Below are 21,254 nucleotides of genomic sequence, written 5' to 3' on the forward strand. Positions count from 1 at the left end.
CATGGCATTAGTCAATTCTATTCACAAACCACTACTACCTAATAACATATTTGCATTCACGTTACTTGAAGGCATTATTTTAATACTAGTCTACTCAAACAATCTAATTCGACATGTTAAGCTACTTTCCTTTTAACCCAGAAAACCCTCTACAATCTCTATTATTCTCTACCTCTGTCTTTCCATCCAATGTTACTTTAGCAGGTGACAAATTATTGTTAAATTATAGTCAAAACAAACAAAACATCTATTCACAGGGAGGCCACTTTAATTACTATGTTATGCTAGGCCACCATGGGTTGGTAGGACAATCCCTTTCGTGTAATCTAATCAATGCAACCAGTGATCCCACTACACCAAACTTAACCCATTATGTCCCTTACAACTCGCTCGAGTTCAGCGAGCTCCAGTCGCTAACACCCGCAGACAAAAACATGGAAACTCTTCCATTCTTACTAGTATACAAAACCAAAACCCATTCTCAAACAGCGTTCTGCATTTACCTCTATCGTAGGGTTAAAAAACTAACTTGACAACTTTCACAATCCTAGATTGCTGTTGTAGCTTTATGTTTTGGTTTAGTGTCTCTGTTACGATATTGGGTCAGTAACATTTCTGTAGTGATCTCAGCTAAAAGTTTCTATATTCCTCAGTTAATGTTATCAACTAAGATCATAGCCACAGCTCTTATGAAACCACCAATCCGCCATTATTAGAAGTCAGCAGGTCTATGTAACTGTCCTGTAGTTACAGGCTACAGGTAACAAACCAAACACGTGCTGTAGTTGACAAGCATACATTCAATTTGTATCCCATAGTATTAATATTCAATTTAGTTATTTAAATTACGACTCCATGCACAGTAGTTTAAGCTAGCAAACCATTTAGGCAACTCAAAAAATGTCTACCTCGAAATCGTCTCACTATTCCGATGGCATAAGTGAGTCTTTCCATTTGAACCAAGCACGCTGCTAAATCGTCCATTCTACATCACCAAACCAAACACTGTTTGCAGCATCTGTCTAACCAACACATACCAACAGTTGAATTACACTCAGAAACCCAGATTTTACTCTATACCATTGACTCAATGCTATTGAAATGACAAAGAAATCCCGCAAATAGCCCAATTACAATGGTTTGTCGTCTTAACATCTGATCCATATTGAAATTACTTCACTTCCTCACCATAGCTCCTCAATGATAATTTATTTAATGGAAACCCCAAATTGGCTTTGTACTATGTTATAAGTTACGTCTATAAATTCCAGTCCTTATGGGCAGTTTATTCCTTAAACCTTATCGCTATCACATGATCCATCAAAGGCACCAACTCCGAAAACTTTTATTTATCATTTCCCACCCTTGACGTACGTCTACGTTTTGGGGTTAACGTATTGGATACTAATAATATTCCAATTATTACTTCATCAAATCTCTAGTAATTGCTTAAACACCCATAAAATTCATCATATTTTAATATATTCACATAATCCACCTAGAACGTTAGAACTCCTAGGTACTCACATCAAACAATCCTTTTGTGTTTTTAAACGATTCTCAATCGACACAAATCAACTTCTTCAAACATACTCCCGAGTGGTGCAGCGGTCTAAGGCACTGCATCTCAGTGCTTGAGGCGTCACTACATACCCCCTGGTTCGATTCCAGGCTGTATCACAACCGGCCGTGATTGGGAATCCCATAGGGCGGCGCACAATTGGCCCAGCGTCGTCCGGGTTTGGCCGGTGTAGGCCGTCATTGTAAATAAGAATTTGTTCTTAACTGACTTGCCTAGTTAAATAAAGGTAAAATAAAAATTAATAAAATACTCCCAGCGGAACCAAAAAACAGACTGTAGTTTCCAGGACACTGCCTTGCCTTTCATGGGATCCTCCCAGAAAATACAGACTTTTCCACTTCTCTCGAAAATAACCTCACGCTCTCCATACCACTCCTATGACCTAATTCTGTTATATATCGAAACTTCTTATCCAAACTTATATCAAATTATCATACCCATTTCTATAATTTATTATGCACCCTTCAGATTAAAATTACTTTCTGCTCTTTGTTCATAAGATAACCTATGTTGTTCCATTCAATTACTTAACTTCGTTAGCTGACTTTTTCTCCTTATTAATTATATTCCAGGTCATCGTGCGCTCATTAAATCGCATGCTTTATACGCCTCTTTCATATAATCTAAATCCCATTTAGTGTTGCTTACGGCGATATTGTCAATTATATATTTATTATCTGTAACTTATCCCTTTTAAAAATACCTTCTTGAGGATACTCATTATCTGTCCATGCTGATAAATCACTGAGAAATGGTTCCCCATAGAAAAATCCTAATTTACTTAACATCCATTCGCACATTGTCTGATTTTCAATACTTTTAAAAGTGACTTGTTTTAAATGCGGATTTGTCTGTAATAATTTCGTGATTTCCCTTCGCTCTCCGAGGTAAATGAAGCTCTGATTTATTCTTAATGGTGACTGTCATGCCAGATTCCAGTCTACTAAGTTGGCTATCCCTTGCTTTTATTAGTTCATGCAATATTAGTAATCAAATACTTGAATAAAATCCCCAACTTGATCTTTATTAAAATTTCATTTTCCTATTTTGTCAATGGTGCTATGATTCAACATGCTCATTGTGTCTGCTCTCTCTCCTGGCCGTTTTGAGTAATTCACAAAGGAGTAATTATCCCTTCACCAAGAGGACTGAACATAGGCCTCAAACCCATTCTTTATGATGTTTATAAACACCAAAGGACTCAAACCTCTAACAAAATGCCTACAACCTTTAACAAATGTTGTTGAGGACTTCTTAACAAATCTAACACTTTATGATGATTCTTACACACCACAGGACTCAAACCTCACAACCTCTATCTTTATAGTCTCGTTAAGGACTTGAACCTCTTAACAACTTTATAATGATTTTTCACATTAAAGGACTCAAACCTCTATCTTTATGTCGTTCACATTAAAAGACCCTACGCCCAATCTTGTTAAACCCACTCTCCTTCTCCTCTGTTTTTTTACTCATTACTCTGAACAAACCCTGTTTAAAATCATAGCACCATGTCATTGTCTAATTTGATATTTCTCCTTACATCTGTTTACGTACTTGAAAACCACTCATCTATTCCCCTCAAAAAAATATTGAATTTTAAACGTTCGTTACAGCTCAGCTTTACTACAAATAAACAGAATTTGACATAATCCAAAAAAATGAAAGTCTGCTTACCTGTTATTTCGGCTGTAAACTGCATCTTTTCGTGACGCCAATCTGTTATGACGAGTTTCTCTGGTATCAAGTAATTCATGATGCAAGAAGATATTTAACACTTAGATGGAGAGTTGATGCAAATTATTTAATAGATACGGTACCGGGTTCGTATAACAAATGGCACGTGCTTTCCCTCGTCATCCGAACTCTGGACAAAGGAAATCTCTCAGTTTATATACTTCATGTTACACGTTTCTTCAACAACATCTGGTAACCTTCAGTGGGCACCCCCCACTCTGATGGTATCACCCTGTACCCAAGTCAGTATATTCCATCTATCAATCATTCTAAAATAAACCCTAGTAAGCTCCCTCGACATAATGGAATCCTTAGCATTCAGACTCTGTGGCACCAAGAATTACCTATCTAACAGATTTAACTTTGTTCATACAACACTATGGCAAGACATTATATCAGCTGTCTTGGTGCATGAGGTTTGCTAGTGGATTTGGACCTCTCTCTTATTCATCGTTGGCTAGTCATCTAGGCCTAACTGGGCTTGCAGCGAAGCACTACTGCTGTTTTTTTTCTCCACATGTAGGCTGACATAGGCCTAACTCAACTAAAAATGTTTATTTTTTTTCTCTGAACTTGGTCTCTCTCTCTCCACAGTTCACAGATGCTCTGTGCATGGACTACCTGCCTCCTGACACAATGGTTCAGACATATGTCCGGACCTTGTGTGTGTTACACTAATGAGCCAGTGTATTAGTGGCCATGCCATGCTAACAGGAGCTGGCCATATGGTGCTGCTGTCTAACGTGATGAGGGGTGTGTAGCCTATTTAGATGACAGTAATTGGCTAAGGACGATAGCAGTGTTGCTGCTTCATAAACACTTCTAATGAACACATCTCAAGTGGTTTACTGTTTGTAGAGTGGCTACATCTTATATCATCATCATGGATAGATCTTGGCTATGCTATCCATGATAAAGGTGAAATAAATAAATAAATAAATAGACAGCTTATTATACACTGCTCAAAAAAATAAAGGGAACACTAAAATAACACATCCTAGATCTGAATGAATGAAATAATCTTATTAAATACTTTTTTCTTTACATAGTTGAATGTGCTGACAACAAAATCACACAAATTATCAATGGAAATCAAATTTATCAACCCATGGAGGTCTGGATTTGGAGTCACCCTCAAAATTAAAGTGGAAAACCACACTACAGGCTGATCCAACTTTGATGTAATGTCCTTAAAACAAGTCAAAATGAGGCTCAAATCAAAAATCTAATTTTATTGGTCACATGCGCCGAATACAACAGGTGCAGACATTACAGTGAAATGCTTACTTACAGCCCTTAACCAACAGTGCATTTATTTTAAACAAAAAAAGTAAGAATAAAACAACAACAAAAAAAGTGTTGAGAAAAAAAGAGCAGAAGTAAAATAAAGTGACAGTAGGGAGGCTATATATACAGGGGGGTACCGTTGCAGAGTCAATGTACGGGGGCACCGGCTAGTTGAGGTAGTTGAGGTAATATGTACATGTGGGTAGAGTTAAAGTGACTATGCATAAATACTTAACAGAGTAGCAGCAGCGTAAAAAGGATGGGGTGGGGGGCAGTGCAAATAGTCCGGGTAGCCATGATTAGCTGTTCAGGAGTCTTATGGCTTGGGGGTAGAAGCTGTTGAGAAGTCTTTTGGACCTAGACTTGGCACTCCGGTACTGCTTGCCGTGCGGTAGCAGAGAGAACAGTCTATGACTAGGGTGGCTGGAGTCTTTGACAATTTTGAGGGCCTTCCTCTGACACCGCCTGGTATAGAGGTCCTGGATGGCAGGAAGCTTTGCCCCAGTGATGTACTGGGCCGTACGCACTACCCTCTGTAGTGCCTTGCGGTCAGAGGCCAAGCAGTTGCCATACCAGGCGGTGATGCAACCAGTCAGGATGCTCTCGATGGTGCAGCTGTAGAATTTTTTGAGGATCTGAGGACCCATGCCAAATCTTTTTTAGTCTCCTGAGGGGGAATAGGCTTTGTCGTGCCCTCTTCACGACTGTCTTGGTGTGTTTGGACCATGATAGTTCGTTGGTGATGTGGACACCAAGGAACTTGAAGCTCTCAACCTGTTCCACTACAGCCCCGTCGATGAGAATGGGGGCGTGCTCAGTCCTCTTTTTTTTCCTGTAGTCCACAATCATCTCCTTTGTCTTGGTCACGTTGAGGAAGAGGTTGTTGACCTGGCACCACACGGCCAGATCTCTGACCTCCTCCCTATAGGCTGTCTCATCGTTGTCGGTGATCAGGCCTACCACTGTTGTGTCGTCGGCAAACTTAATGATGGTGTTTGAGTCGTGCCTGGCCATGCAGTCATGGGTGAACAGAGAGTACAGGAGGGGACTGAGCACGCACCCCTGAGGGGCCCCCCGTGTTGAGGATCAGTGTGGCAGATGTGTTGTTACCTACCCTTACCACCTGGGGGCGGCCCGTCAGGAAGTCCAGGATCCAGTTGCAGAGGGAGGTGTTTAGTCCCAGGATCCTTAGCTTAGTGATGAGCTTAGAGGGCACTATGGTGTTGAATGCTGAGCTGTAGTCAATGAATAGCATTCTCACGTAGGTGTTCCTCTTGTCCAGGTGGGAAAGGGCAGTGTGGAGTGCGATAGAGATTGCATCATCTGTGGATCTGTTGGGGCGGTATGCAAATTGGAGTGGGTCTAGGGTTTCTGGGATTATGCTGTTGATGTGAGCCATGACCAGTCTTTCAAAGCACTTCATGGCTACAGACGTCAGTGCTATGGGTCGGTAGTCATTTAGGCAGGTTATCTTAGAGTTCTTGGGCACGGGGACTATGGTGGTCTGCTTGAAACATGTTGGTATTACAGACTCAGTCAGGGACATGTTGAAAATGTCAGTGAAGACACTTGCCAGTTGGTCAGCACATGCTCGGAGTACACGTCCTGGTAATCCGTCTGGCCCTGCGGCCTTGTGAATGTTGACCTGCTTAAAAGTCTTACTCACATCGGCTACGGAGAGCGTGATCACATAGTCATCCGGAACAGCTGGTGCTCTCATGCATGCTTCAGTGTTGCTTGCCTCGAAGCGAGCATAGAAGTGGTTTAGCTCGTCTGGTAGGCTTGTGTCACTGGGCAGCTCGCGGCTGTGCTTCCCTTTGTAGTCTGTAATAGTTTTCAAGCCCTGCCACATCCGACGAGCGTCAGAGCCAGTGTAGTATGATTCAATCTTAGACCTGTATTGACTCTTTGCCTGTTTGATGGTTCGTCGGAGGTCATAGCGGGATTTCTTATAAGCGTCCGGGTTAGAGTCCCGTTCCTTGAAAGCGGCAGCTCTACCCTTTAGCTCAGTGCGGATGTTTCCTGTAATCCATGGCTTCTGGTTGGGGTATGTACGTACGCTCACTGTGGGGACGACATCATCGATGCACTTATTGATGAAGCCAGTGACTGATGTGGTGTACTCCTCAATGCTGTCTGAAGAATCCCGGAACATGTTCCAGTCTGTGCTAGCAAAACAGTCCTGTAGCTTAGCATCTGCGTCATCTGACCACTTTTTTTTATTAACCGAATCACTGGTGCTTCCTGCTTCAGTTTTTGCTTATAAGCAGGAATCAGAAGGATAGAGTTATGGTCAGATTTGCCAAATGGAGGGCGAGGGAGAGCTTTGTATGCGTCTCTGTGTGTGGAGTAAAGGTGGTCTAGAGTTTTTTTCCCTCTGGTTGCACATTTAACATGCTGGTAGAAATTAGGTAGAACGGATTTAAGTTTCCCTGCATTAAAGTCCCCGGCCACTAGGAGCGCTGCATCTGGATGAGCGTTTTCCTGTTGATTAATGGCCTTGTACAACTCATTCAGTGCAATCTTAATGCCAGCATTGGTTTGTGGTGGTAAATAGACAGCTATGAAAAATATAGATGAAAACTCTCTTGGTAAATAGTGTGGTCTACAGCTTATCATAAGAAACTCTACCTCAGGCGAGCAAAACCTCGAGACTTCCTTAGTATTTGATTTTGTGCACCAGCTGTTGTTTACAAATATACACAGACCGCCACCCCTTGTCTTACCAGAGTCAGCCGTTCTGTCCTGCCGATGTAGCGTATAGCCTGCTAGCTGAATGTTATCATTGTTGTCGTTCAGCCACGACTCCGTGAAACATAAGATATTACAGTTTTTAATGTCCCGTTGGTAGGATAACCGTAATCTTAAATCGTCCATTTTATTCTCAAAAGCTTGAACGTTGGCTAATAGGATTGATGGAAGAGGCAGTTTACTCGCCGCCGTCGGATCCTTACAAGGCACCCGGATCTGCGTCCGCGATATCTCCGTCTCTTCCTCACGCGAATGACGGGGATTTGGGCCTTGTCGGGTGTCTGTATGATATCCTTCGCGGCCGCCTCGTTGAAGAAAAAATCTTCGTCCAATGCGAGGTGAGTAATCGCTGTCCTGATATCCAGAAGCTCTTTTTGGTTATAAGAGATGATGGCAGAAACATTATGTACAAAATAAATTACAAATAACGCGGAAAAACACACATAATAGTACAATTGGTTAGAGGGCTGTAAAACGGCAGCCATCTTCTCCGGCGCTGTTGAGCTCAGTAGTGTGTGTGGCCTCCACGTGCCTGCATGACCTCCCTACAATGCCTGGGCATGCTCCTGATGAGGTGGCGGATGGTCTCCTGAGGGATCTCCTCCCAGACCTGCACTAAAGCATCCGCCAACTCCTGGACAGTCTGTGGTGCAACGTGGCGTTGGTGGATGGAGCGAGACATGATGTCCCAGATGTGCTCAATTGGATTCAGGTCTGGGGAACGGGCGGGCCAGTCCATAGCATCAATGCCTTCCTCTTGCAGGAACTGCTGACACACTCCAGCCACATGAGGTCTAGCATTGTCTTGCATTAGGTGGAACCCAGGGCCAACCGCACCAGCATATGGTCTCACAAGGGGTCTGAGGATCTCATCTCGGTACCTAATGGCAGTCAGGCTACCTCTGGCGAGCACATGGAGGGCTGTGCAGCCCCCAAAGAAATGCCACCCCACACCATGACTGACCCACCGCCAAACCGGTCATGCTGGAGGATGTTGCAGGCAGCAGAACGTTCTCCACGGCGTCTCCAGACTCTGTCACGTCTGTCACGTGCTCAGTGTGAACCTGCTTTCATCTGTGAAGAGCACAGGGCGCCAGTGGCGAATTTGCCAATCTTGGTGTTCTCTGGCAAATGCCAAACGTCCTGCACGGTGTTGGGCTGTAAGCACAACCCCCACCTGTGGACGTCGGGCCCTCATACCACCCTCATGGAGTCTGTTTCTGAACGTTTGAGCAGACACATGCACATTTGTGGCCTGCTGGAGGTCATTTTGCAGGGCTCTGGCAGTGCTCCGCCTGCTCCTCCTTGCACAAAGGCGGAGGTAGCAGTCCTGCTGCTGGGTTGTTGCCCTCCTACGGCCTCCTCCACGTCTTCTGATGTACTGGCCTGTCTCCTGGTAGCGCCTCCATGCTCTGGACACTACGCTGACAGACACAGCAAACCTTCTTGCCACAGCTCGCATTGATGTGCCATCCTGGATGAGCTGCACTACCTGAGCCACTTGTGTGGGTTGTAGACTCCGTCTCATGCTACCACTAGAGTGAAAGCACCGCCAGCATTCAAAAGTGACCAAAACATCAGCCAGGAAGCATAGGAACTGAGAAGTGGTCTGTGGTCACCACCTGCAAAACCAGTCCTTTATTGGGGGTGTCTTGCTAATTGCCTATAATTTCCACCTGTTGTCTATACCATTTGCACAACAGCATGTGAAATTTATTGTCAATCAGTGTTGCTTCCTAAGTGGACAGTTTGATTTCACAGAAGTGTGATTGACTTGGAGTTACATTGTGTTGTTTAAGTGTTCCCTTAATTTTTTTGAGCAGTATATTTCAATGTCTGGCTTTGTCTTTGCCGTTTCAGTGCAGACCGCAGAGTGTATAGGATCTTTGTCTTTACTCTGCGTTAATCTCATAGAACCAGACGTGTGTCTATAAATATTGCATACTCTGTAGCTGTAAAGTCTAGCATTCAAAATTACCTGTGAGTTCAAGATGCATGTTAGAAACCGGGGCATTGCTATAGACTGTGGTGGATTCTTGCCGTCTGCTTGTGGGCCGACATATTTCTGTGTCATCAAAGCAAAGGGCCAGCTGCGAACAATAAAGTCTAACCGTTGGCTTGGCACAGCTTCAAAGCTAATGTAATGTGAGGAGTGTGTAGCCAGCCTACATAACATACAGTAAGTATGCGATGAGGTAATCGGTCTGTAGCTCAGTTGGTAGAGCATGGCGCTTGCAACGCCAGGGTAGTGGGTTCGTTTCCCACGGGGGGCCAGTATGAAAATGTATGCACTCACTAACTGTAAGTCGCTCTGGATAAGAGCATCTGCTAAATGACTAAAATGTAATAGGGGATGTATTCTCTTATGACCGAAAAGAGCTTCTGGATAATTTCTACCAGAATGTCACGTGCAACCAGAGAAAAAAAACTCTACACCACCTTTACTCCACACACAGAGACGCGTACAAAGCGCTCCCTCGCCCTCCATTTGGAAAATCTGACCATAATTATATCCTCCTGATTCCTGCTTACAAGCAAAAACTAAAGCAGGAAGTACCAGTGACTCGGTCAACACGGAAGTGGTCAGATGATGTGAATGCTACGCTACAGGACTGTTTTTCTAGCACAGACTGGAATATGTTCCGGGATTCCTCCAATGGCATTGAGGAGTATACCACCTCAGTCACCGGCTTTATCAATAAGTGCATCGACGACGTTGTCCCCACAGTGACCGTACGTACATATCCCAACCAGAAGCCATGTATTACAGGCAACATCCACACCGAGCTAAAGGCTAGAGCTGCTGCTTTCAAGGAGTGGGACACTAATCCAGACGCTTATAAGAAATCCCGCTATGCCCTCAGACGAACCATCAAACAGGCAAAGCGTCAATACAGGACTAAGATTGAATCCTACTACACCGGCTCTGATGCTCGTCGGATGTGGCAGGACTTGCAAACTATTACGGACTACAAAGGGAAACCCAGCCGCGAGCTGCCCAGTGACACGAGCCTACCAGTCAGGCTGAATACCTTTTTATGCTCGCTTCGAGGCAAGCAACACTGAAGCATGCATGAGAGCACCAGCTGTTCCGGACGACGGTGTGATCACGCTCTCCGTAGCCAATATGAGCAAGACCTTTAAACAGGTCAACATTCACAAGGCTGCGGGGGCCAGACGGATTACCAGGACGTGTACTCAGAGCATGCGTTGACCAACTGGCAAGTGTCTTCACTGACATTTTCAACCTCACTCTGACCGAGTCTGTAATACCTACAGTGCCTTGCAAAAGTATTCATCCCCCTTGGCGTTTTTTCCTATTTTGTTGCATTAGAACCTGTAATTTAAATGGATTTTGATTTTGATTTCATATAATGGACATACACAAAATAGTCCAAACTGGTGAAGTGAAATGAAAAAAATTACTTGTTTAAAAAAAAATAACTGAAAAGTGAATACCCTAATATGTATTCACCCCCTTTGCTATGAAGCCCCTAAATAAGATCTGGTGCAATCAATTACCTTCAGAAGTCACATAATTAGTTAAATAAAGTCCACCTGTGTGCAATCTAAGTGTCAGATGATCTCTGTATATATACACCTGTTCTGAAAGGCCCCAGAGTCTGCAACACCACTAAGCAAGGGGCTCCACCAAGCAAGCAGCACCATGAAGACCAAGGAGCTCTCCAAACAGGTCAGGGACAAAGTTGTGGAGAAGTACAGATCAGGGTTGGGTTATAAAAAAAATATCCAAAACTTTGAACATCCCACAGAGCACCATTAAATCCATTATTAAAAAATGGAAAGAATATGGCACCACAACAACCCTGCCAAGAGAAGGCCGCCCACCAAAATTCACGGACCAGGCAAGGAGGGCATTAATCAGAGAGGCAACAAAGAGACCAAAGATAACCCTGAAGGAGCTGCAAAGCGCCACAACATAGATTGGAGTATCTGTCCATAGGACCACTTTAAGCCATACACTCCACAGAGCTGGGCTTTACGGAAGAGTGGCCAGAAAAAAGCCATTGCTTAAAGAAAAAAATAAGCAAACACGTTTGGTGTTCGCCGAAAGGCATGTGGGAGACTCCCCAAACATATGGAAGAAGGTACTCTGGTCAGATGAGACTAAAATTTAGCTTTTTGGCCATCAAGGAAAACGCTATGTCTGGCGCAAACCCAACACCTCTCATCACCCCGAGAACACCATCCCCACAGTGAAGCATGGTGGTGGCAGCATCATGCTGTGGGGATGTTTTTCATCGGCAGGGACTGGGAAACTGGTCAGAATTGAAGGAATGATGGATGGCACTAAATACAGGGAAATTCTTGAGGGGAAACCTGTTTCAGTCTTCCAGAGATTTGAGACTGGGACGGAGGTTCACCTTCCAGCAGGACAACGACCCTAAGCATACAGCTAAAGCAACACTCGAGGGGTTTAAGGGGAAACATTTAAATGTCTTGGAATGGCCTAGTCAAAGCCCAGACCTCAATCCAATTGAGAATCTGTGGTATGACTTAAAGATTGCTGTACACCAGCGGAACCCATCCAACTTGAAGGAGCTGGAGCAGTTTTGCATTGAAGAATGGGCAAAAATCCCAGTGGCTAGAGGTGCTAAGCTTATAGAGACATACCCCAAGAGACTTGCAGTTGTAATTGCTGCAAAAGGTGGCTCTACAAAGTATTGACTTTGGGGGGGGTGAATAGTTATGCACGCTCAAGTTTTTTTGTCTTATTTCTTATTTGTTTCACAAGAAAAAATATTTTGCATCTTCAAAGTAGTAGGCATGTTGTGTAACTCAAATGATATAAACCCCAACAAAAATCAATTTTAATTCCAGGTTGTAAGGCAACAAAATAGGAAAAATGCCAAGGGGGTGAATACTTTTGCAAGCCATTGTACATGTTTCAAGCAGACCACCATAGTACCTGTGCCCAAGAAAGTGAAGGTAATCTGCCTAAATGAATACCGCCCCGTAGCACTTACGTCTGTAGCCATGAAGTGCTTTGAAAGGCTGGTCATGGCTCACATCAGCACCATCATCCCGGAAACCCTAGACCCACTCCAATTCGCATACCGCCCCAACAGATCCACAGATGACACAATCTCAATCGCACTCCACACTGCCCTTTCCCACCTGGACAAAAGGAACACCTATGTGAGAATGCTGTTCATTGACTACAGCTCAGCGTTCAACACCATAGTGCCCAGAAAGCTCATCACTAAGCTAAGGACCCTGGGACTAAACACCTCCCTCTGCAACTGGATCCTGGACTTCCTGACGGGCCGCCCCCAGGTGGTAAGGGTAGGCAACAACACGTCTGCCACGCTGATCCTCAACACAGGGGCCCCTCAGGGGTGCGTGCTTAGTCCCCTCCTGTACTCCCTGTTCACCCTAGACTGCGTGGCCAAGCACGATTCCAACACCATCATTAAGTTTGCTGACGACACAACAGTGGTAGACCTGATCACCGACAACTGTGAGACAGCCTATAGGGAGGAGGTCAGAGACCTGGCAGTGTGGTGCCAGGACAACAACCTCTCCCTCAACGTGAGCAAGACAAAAGAGATGATTGTGGACTACAGGAAAAGGAGGGTCTAACATGCCCCCATTCACATCGACAAGGCTGTATTGGAGCAGGTTGAGAGTTTCAAGTTCCTTGGTGTCCACATCACCAACAAACTATCATGGTCCAAACACACCAAGAAAGTTGTGAAGAGGGCACGAGAACGCCTTTTCCCCCTCAGGAGACTGAAAAGATTTGGCATGGGTCCCCAGATCCTCAAAAGGTTATACAGCTGCACCATCGAGAGCATCCTGACTGGTTGCATCACCGCCTGGTATGGCAACTGCTCGGCATCCGACCGTAAGGCGCTACAGAGGGTAGTGCGTACAGCCCAGTATATCACTGGGGCCAAGCTTCCTGCCATCCAGGACCTATATACTAGGTGGTGTCAGAGGAAGGCCCAAAAAATTGTCAAAGACTCAAGTCATAGACCGTTCTCTCTGCTACCGCACGGCAAGCGGTACCGGAGCTCCAAGTCTAGGTCCAAAAGGCTCCTTAACAGCTTCTACCCCCAAGCCATAAGAATGCTGAACAATTAATCAAATGGTCACCCGGTCTATTTGCATTGACCCCCCTCCTTTTGTTTTTACACTGCTGCTACTCGCTGTTTATTATCTATGCTTAGTCACTTTACCCCTACCTACATGTACAAATTACCTCGACTAACCTGTACCCCCTGTATATAACCTCATTATAGTTATTTTATTGTGTTACTTTTTTATTTTACTTTAGTTTGTTTAGTAAATATTTTCTTAACTGTGTTTTCTTAACTGTATTGTTTAAGGGCTTGTAAGTAAGCATTTTATGGGAAGGTCTACACCTGTTGTATTCGGCGCATCTGACAAATACAATTTGATTTGATGTATGCAGGACTTGGCTGACTTGTAGGCCTAGGCTCGTCAAAGAGAATTGTTAGAACCTACTGCTTCACATAGACTCCCCTAAATACGGTCGGGTCCAAAGGTATTTTGACAGTTTTTGTTGTTGTTGTTTTGGCTCTGTACTCCAGCACTTTGATTTGAAATGATACAATGGCTATGATGTTAAAGTGCAGACTGTCAGCTTTAATGTGAGGGTATTTTCATCCTTATTGGGTGAACTGTTTAGAAATGACAGCACTTTATGGATCTAGTCTCCAAGGTGTCATTAGTATTTGGACAAATTCACTTAGTGTATTAAGTTTAGTCAAAAGTTTAGTATTTGGTCCCATATTCCTAGCACGTAATGACTACGTCAAGCTTGTGACTCTGCAAACTTGTAGGATGCATTTGTAGTTTGTTTTGGTTGTGTCGGATTATGTTGTGCCCAAAACACATGAATGGTAATAATGTATTGTCATTTTGGAGTCACTTTTATTGTAAATAAGAATAGAATATGTTTCTGAACATTAATGTAGATGCTACCATGATTACGGATAATCATGAATGAATCGTGAATAATGATGACTGAGAAAGTTAAAGGCACAAAGATCATATCCCTAAAACATGCTAACCTCTTAACATTACCAATAACAGGGGAGGTTAGCATTTTTGGGGGGGTATGATATTTATGCCTCTAACTTTCTTATTTATTATTGTGCCCAATAGAAATGAATGGTAATGTATTGTGTCATTTGAGTCACTTTTATTGTAAATACAAATATAATATGTTCCTGAACACTTCTACATTAATGTGGATGCTATCATGATTACGGATATTGTACTCCTGAGTGGCGCAGTGGTCTAAGGCACTGCATCGCAGTGCTAATTGTGCCACTAGAGATCCTGGTTCGAATCCAGGCTCTGTCGCAGCCGGCCGCGACCGGGAGACTCATGGGCGGCGCACAATTGGCCCAGCGTCGTCCAGGGTAGGGGAGGGAATGGCCGGCAGGGATGTAGCTCAGTTGATAGAGAATGGCGTTTGCAACGCCAGGGTTGTGGGTTCGATTCCCACGGGGGGCCAGTATAAAAAAAAAAAAAATGTATTCACTAACTGTAAGTCGCTCTGGATAAGAGCGTCTGCTAAATGACTAAAATGTAAATGTAAATGTGGATAATCAATCATTAATGAATCATGAATAAAGTTGAGAGAGAACGTTAGAGGCATAAATATCATACCCCCAAGACATGCTAACCTCCCCTTTTATTGATAATAGTGCAAGGTTAGCATGTCTTGGGGGAATGATCTTTGTGCTTCAGTAACTTTCTCACTCATCATTATTCACGATTCATTTATCATTATCCGTAATCATGGTAGCATGCACATTAATCTAGAAGTGTTCAGAAACCTATTCTATTCATATTTACAATAAAAGTGACTCCAAAATGTCACAATACATTATTTACCATTCATTTCTATTGGGAACAACATAATCCGAAACACAACCAAAACAAACTGCCGATGCATGCAACAGGTTTGTAGTCACAAGCTTGATGTAGTCATAACTTGCTACATTTGCACACACTGTATATACAGTGGGTGGAAAAGTATTTAGTCAGCCACCAATTGTGCAAGTTCTCCCACTTAAAAAGATGAGAGAGGCCTGTAATTTTCATCATAGGTACACGTCAACTATGATAGACAAATTGAGAGAGAAAAACAGAAAATCACATTGTAGGATTTTTTAATGAATTTATTTGCAAACAAGCAAGATTTCTGGCTCTCACAGACCTGTAACTTCTTCTTTAAGAGGCTCCTCTGTCCTCCACTCGTTACCTGTATTAATTGCACCTGTTTGAACTTGTTATCAGTATAAAAGACACCTGTCCACAACCTCAAACAGTCACACTCCAAACTCCACTATGGCCAAGACCAAAGAACTGTCAAAGGACACCAGAAACAAAATTGTAGACCTGCACCAGGCTGGGAAGACTGAATCTGCAATAGGTAAGCAGCTTGGTTTGAAGAAATCAACTGTGGGAGCAATTATTAGGAAATGGAAGACATACAAGACCACTGATAATCTCCCTCGATCTGGGGCTCCACGCAAGATCTCACCCCGTGGGGTCCTCTGCAACTGGATCCTGGACTTCCTGACGGGCCGCCCCCAGGTGGTAAGGGTAGGTAACAACACATCTGCCACACTGATCCTCAACACGGGGGCCCCTCAGGGGTGCGTGCTCAGTCCCCTCCTGTACTCTCTGTTCACCCATGACTGCATGGCCAGACACGACTCCAACACCATCATTAAGTTTGCCGACGACACAACAGTGGTAGGCCTGATCACCGACAACGATGAGACAGCCTATAGGGAGGAGGTCAGAGATCTGGCCGTGTGGTGCCAGGACAACAACCTCTCCCTCAACGTGACCAAGACAAAGGAGATGATTGTGGACTACAGGAAAAAAAAGAGGACTGAGCACGCCCCCATTCTCATCGACTGGGCTGTAGTGGAACAGGTTGAGAGCTTCAAGTTCCTTGGTGTCCACATCACCAACGAACTATCATGGTCCAAACACACCAAGACAGTCGTGAAGAGGGCACGACAAAGCCTATTCCCCCTCAGGAGACTGAAAAGATTTGGCATGGGTCCTCAGATCCTCAAAAAAATTCTACAGCTGCACCATCGAGAGCATCCTGACTGGTTGCATCACCGCCTGGTATGGCAACTGCTTGGCCTCTGACCGCAAGGCACTACAGAGGGTAGTGCGTACGGCCCAGTACATCACTGGGGCAAAGCTCCCTGCCATCCAGGACCTCTATACCAGGCGGTGTCAGAGGAAGGCCCTCAAAATTGTCAAAGACTCCAGCCACCCTAGTCATAGACTGTTCTCTCTGCTACCGCACGGCAAGCGGTACCGGAGTGCCAAGTCTAGGTCCAAAATACTTCTCAACAGCTTCTACCCCCAAGCCATAAGACTCCTGAACAGCTAATCATGGCTACCCGGACTATTTGCACTGCCCCCCCACCCCATCCTTTTTACGCTGCTGCTACTCTGTTAAGTATTTATGCATAGTCACTTTAACTCTACCCACATGTACATATTACCTCAACTACCTCAACTAGCCGGTGCCCCCGCACATTGACTCTGCAACGGTACCCCCCTGTATATATAGCCTCCCTACTGTCACTTTATTTTACTGTATATATAGCCTCCCTACTGTCACTTTATTTTACTTCTGCTCTTTTTTTTCTCAACACTTTTTTTGTTGTTGTTTTACTCTTACTTTTTTTGTTTAAAATAAATGCACTGTTGGTTAAGGGCTGTAAGTAAGCATTTCACTGTAATGTCTGCACCTGTTGTATTCGGCGCATGTGACCAATAAAATTTGATTTGATTTGAAATGATCACAAGAACGGTGAGCAAAAATCCCAGAACCACACGGGGGGACCTACTGAATGACCTGCAGAGAGCTGGGACCAAAGTAACAAAGCCTACCATCAGTAACACACTACGCCGCCAGGGACTCAAATCCTGCAGTGCCAGACGTGTCCCCCTGCTTAAGCCAGTACATGTCCAGGCCCGTCTGAAGTTTGCTAGAGTGCATTTGGATGATCCAGAAGAGGATTGGGAGAATGTCATATGGTCAGATGAAACCAAAATAGAACTTTTTTGGTAAAAACTCAACTCGTCGTGTTTGGAGGACAAAGAATGCTGAGTTGCATCCAAAGAACACCATACCTACTGTGAAGCATGGGGGTGGAAACATCATGCTTTGGGGCTGTTTTTCTGCAAAGGGACCAGGACGACTGATCCGTGTAAAGGAAAGAATGAATGGGGCCATGTATCATGAGATTTTAAGTGAAAACCTCCTTCCATCAGCAAGGGCATTGAAGATGAAACGTGGCTGGGTCTTTCAGCATGACAATGATCCCAAACACACCGCCCGGGCAACGAAGGAGTGGCTTCGTAAGAAGCATTTCAAGGTCCTGGAGTGGCCTAGCCAGTCTCCAGATCTCAACCCCATAGAACATCTTTGGAGGGAGTTGAAAGTCCGTGTTGCCCAGCGACAGCCCCAAAACATCACTGCTCTAGAGGAGATCTACATGGAGGAATGGGCCAAAATACCAGCAACAGTGTGTGAAAACCATGTGAAGACTTACAGAAAACGTTTGACCTGTGTCATTGCCAACAAAGGGTATATAACAAAGTATTGAGAAACTTTTGTTATTGACCAAATACTTATTTTCCACCATAATTTGCAAATAAATTCATTAAAAATCCTACAATGTGATTTTCTGGATTTTTTTTCCCTCATTTTGTCTGTCATAGTTGACGTGTACCTATGATGAAAATTACAGGCCTCATCTTTTTAAGTGGGAGAACTTGCACAATTGGTGGCTGACTAAATACTTTTTTTCCCCACTGTATATTTTCTGTTGTATTTTTGACTTTATGTTTTGTTTTACCCCATATGTAACTCTGTGTTGTTGTTTTTATCGCACTGATTTGCTTTATCTTGGCCAGGTCGCAGTTGTAAATGAAAACTTGTTCTCAACTGGCTTACCTGGTTAAACAAAGGTAAAAAATAAATAAATACAATTAATACACTAAGTGAATTTGTCCAAATACTTATGACACTTGCAAATGGGAGGACTAGATGTCATTTCTAAATGGTAAAACAAAATGTGTATGACATTCTGTACTGTCGCCTCATTTGACCTCAAATCCAAAATGCTTGAGTAGAGCCAAATTTAAACATTTTAGCTTCACTGTCCAAATAAATACGTAGGGTAATGTATTAATAGGCCTATCTCTCTTTCAGAATCTTCACAAATCACATTTTGTTTCTGTTGATATCTTGGCCTTATGCAAACAGTGGGGCTTTTGCAAATGTCTAATTTCCATAGAAAATGAGCAGACCCCAGCTACTATGGAAAACGAGAGAGGTGACTGTGATAGTGGAAGTGAGAGGGAGGAGAGACTGTGCCAGTGGAGCAGCTCCTGCACTGGGCCCTGACCTGACAGTCATTAGTGTGACTCACACAAGGCTGAGGTCATGCTAGTTCGTCATCCCTCCAGCACCATCACCATTCACAAAGCCCCACTCGCCCACTCTCTCACTCTAACTCAGTGGAACAGAACACAATAGACACACATGAAGCAGAACATGAGTGCTGTACTGTACCGTATACTGGCTGTAGCCCCCCCCCCCCCTCCCCCTGGGCTGACATCCCAGAGCCAGAGATTATGTGTCAGTCAGTCTCACTATGCTGCTGGGGTTGACTGCATCACAGGCAGATTAGATGACTGCTTGCTAGGCTGCATATGATGGATGGATATGCTGCACATTCACGGCAGATATATCTATGTCAGGGTGTCTATGGGTTGTGTTTCTTAGCAACCAGATTACCTCTCACTCTTAAATCAGTAACTGTAGTTGGTTGGTGGTGGTGTTTGGTGCACTAACAAACCCCTTGATTTCTCTCCTCCTCACCAGAGTCTGTGTATAACCTCCTCCCTAAGGAGCTCCAGCTGCAGCCATCCTCCTCCTCCCAGACAGACGCACCCACCATGAGCCAGAAGAGTGGGGGAGAGGCCGGACCGCCCCCTTCTGCAGCCATGGCCTCAGGTAAGCCCTTCACTCTGACCCCACCAGCCTGACCTAGGATCAGATTACTCTGTCCGCATCCTCACCTAGATCATTAGGATGCAGAACATAAGACTGACCTTAGTTCAATGTCTAGTCGAAAACTTCACCCTAGTTTACTTCACCACCGTTCCTGTTGAGTGCCTGTGGGGTAGTTGGTGCTAGTGTTGGTGTATTCTGGGAAATATTGAGTTTTCACCTCTGTAGGGTAAATGTGGGCCATGGTTACTGTAGACAGGACAGGTGTGAGAGAGTGGGAATAAATATTGTTTTGTTTGAATGAACGAACATGGCCTTGGTCTATATATTATTTTATTTGCATTAGCCTATAGCTAAAGTCATATTAGGCTGGTATTGCTTGCAATCTGTCTCTCTCGGGTCTAATCAAAAATGGATTAAAAATTGTTTTGTTTTCTTTCGATTGTCCTACGTTTTCATCTCTCTTAGATGGAGCAATGTAAATTAGCCCCACCACTAGAGACAACCTTACTGTCCGTTTTTGTTCTTAGATGATGAGAACAGGTTAAAAGAGCTAGGCTATAATTAGCAAAGCAGTTATTGTGTCCTTTTAGCACTTCTGAATTAGCACGCCTGTCTGAATCTGTCTGCGATAGACTTTCTGTGAAGATAAGATTACATACACACACACAAACACACACACATAGTCATGTAGACCAGCATAAAGAAAACATCTCATGATATCTCAAGAGATGGCATTTATATTAGATCAGAAAAACAATATGTTGTGTCACATCAGCATAGTTGGGCTATTAAAGGGATACTTGGGGATTTTGGCAATGAGGCTCTTTATCTACTTCCCCAGAGTCAGTTGAACTCCTGGATACCATTTGTATGTCTCTGTCTCACTGTTCTACATGACTCAGTGTGTTTTTTTACGGCAGAGTATTCATACCTTTTAGCACAGGAAGCTGACTGAACTCAGTAGTCTTGAGGCTGCTGTCATTATGCACAGTAACCCAGGATTAGGTAGAAGTTGACCCTATAACCACTGGTAGAGGCTCAGATAATTCTCAACCCCTTTAATGGTTACTGTTAGGATTGGGGTGTAGGGTAGACTGGTCCCAGATCTATATGTGTTTTAGCCAATTCTTCTGACTCTTGTAGTCATGCCATACATGAACCAGGTTAGGGTAATCTGATTCTAGATCTGTGGTTAGGGACAGCTTCTACCACAAGCTCATTTTCAGAGTTGGAGAGCTGGCTTCATGCTAGCCCAAGCAAGCACTACATGCATCATCATGTTATCCAAAGACACTTAAATAAACAAAGGATCAGCTATCCTCAAACAGTATTTACAGTGAGGGAAAAAAGTATTTGATCCCCTGCTGATTTTGTACGTTTGCCCACTGACAAAGACATGATTAGTCTATAATTTTAATGGTAGGTTTATTTGAACAGTGAGAGACAGAATAACAACAAAATAATCCAGAAAAACGCATGTAAAAAATGTATAAATTGATTTGCATTTTAAAGAGGGAAATACGTATTTGACCCCTCTGCAAAAAATTAGTACTTGGTGGCAAAACCCTTGTTGGCAATCACAGAGGTCAGACGTTTCTTGTAGTTGGCCACCAGGTTTGCACACATCTCAGGAGGGATTTTGTCCCACTCCTCTTTGCAGATCTTCTCCAAGGCATTACGGTTTTGAGGCTGACGTTTGGCAACTCAAACCTTCTTCTCCCTCCACAGATTTTCTATGGGATTAAGGTCTGTAGACTGGCTAGGCCACTCCAGGACCTTAATGTTCTTCTTCTTGAGCCACTCCTTTGTTGCCTTGGCTGTGTGTTTTGGGTCATT

The 21,254-nt window shown here is 43.8% G+C and overlaps 1 protein-coding gene across 1 annotated transcript in view; it reads left to right on the forward strand.

The window, feature by feature from the left end:
• The window catches only part of LOC121576368 (nuclear factor of activated T-cells 5), a 44,372-nt gene that overhangs the window by 13,487 nt on the left and 9,631 nt on the right, over positions 1–21,254 (forward strand). The window contains exon 2 of the mRNA XM_041889453.1: positions 19,287–19,418. Coding sequence (XP_041745387.1) covers positions 19,287–19,418 — 132 coding nt within the window. The remainder of the gene's footprint in view (positions 1–19,286; positions 19,419–21,254) is intronic.

The sequence above is a fragment of the Coregonus clupeaformis genome, chromosome 11, assembly GCF_020615455.1.
Source record: "Coregonus clupeaformis isolate EN_2021a chromosome 11, ASM2061545v1, whole genome shotgun sequence".
In the NCBI taxonomy this organism is placed as follows: Eukaryota; Metazoa; Chordata; class Actinopteri; order Salmoniformes; family Salmonidae; genus Coregonus; species Coregonus clupeaformis.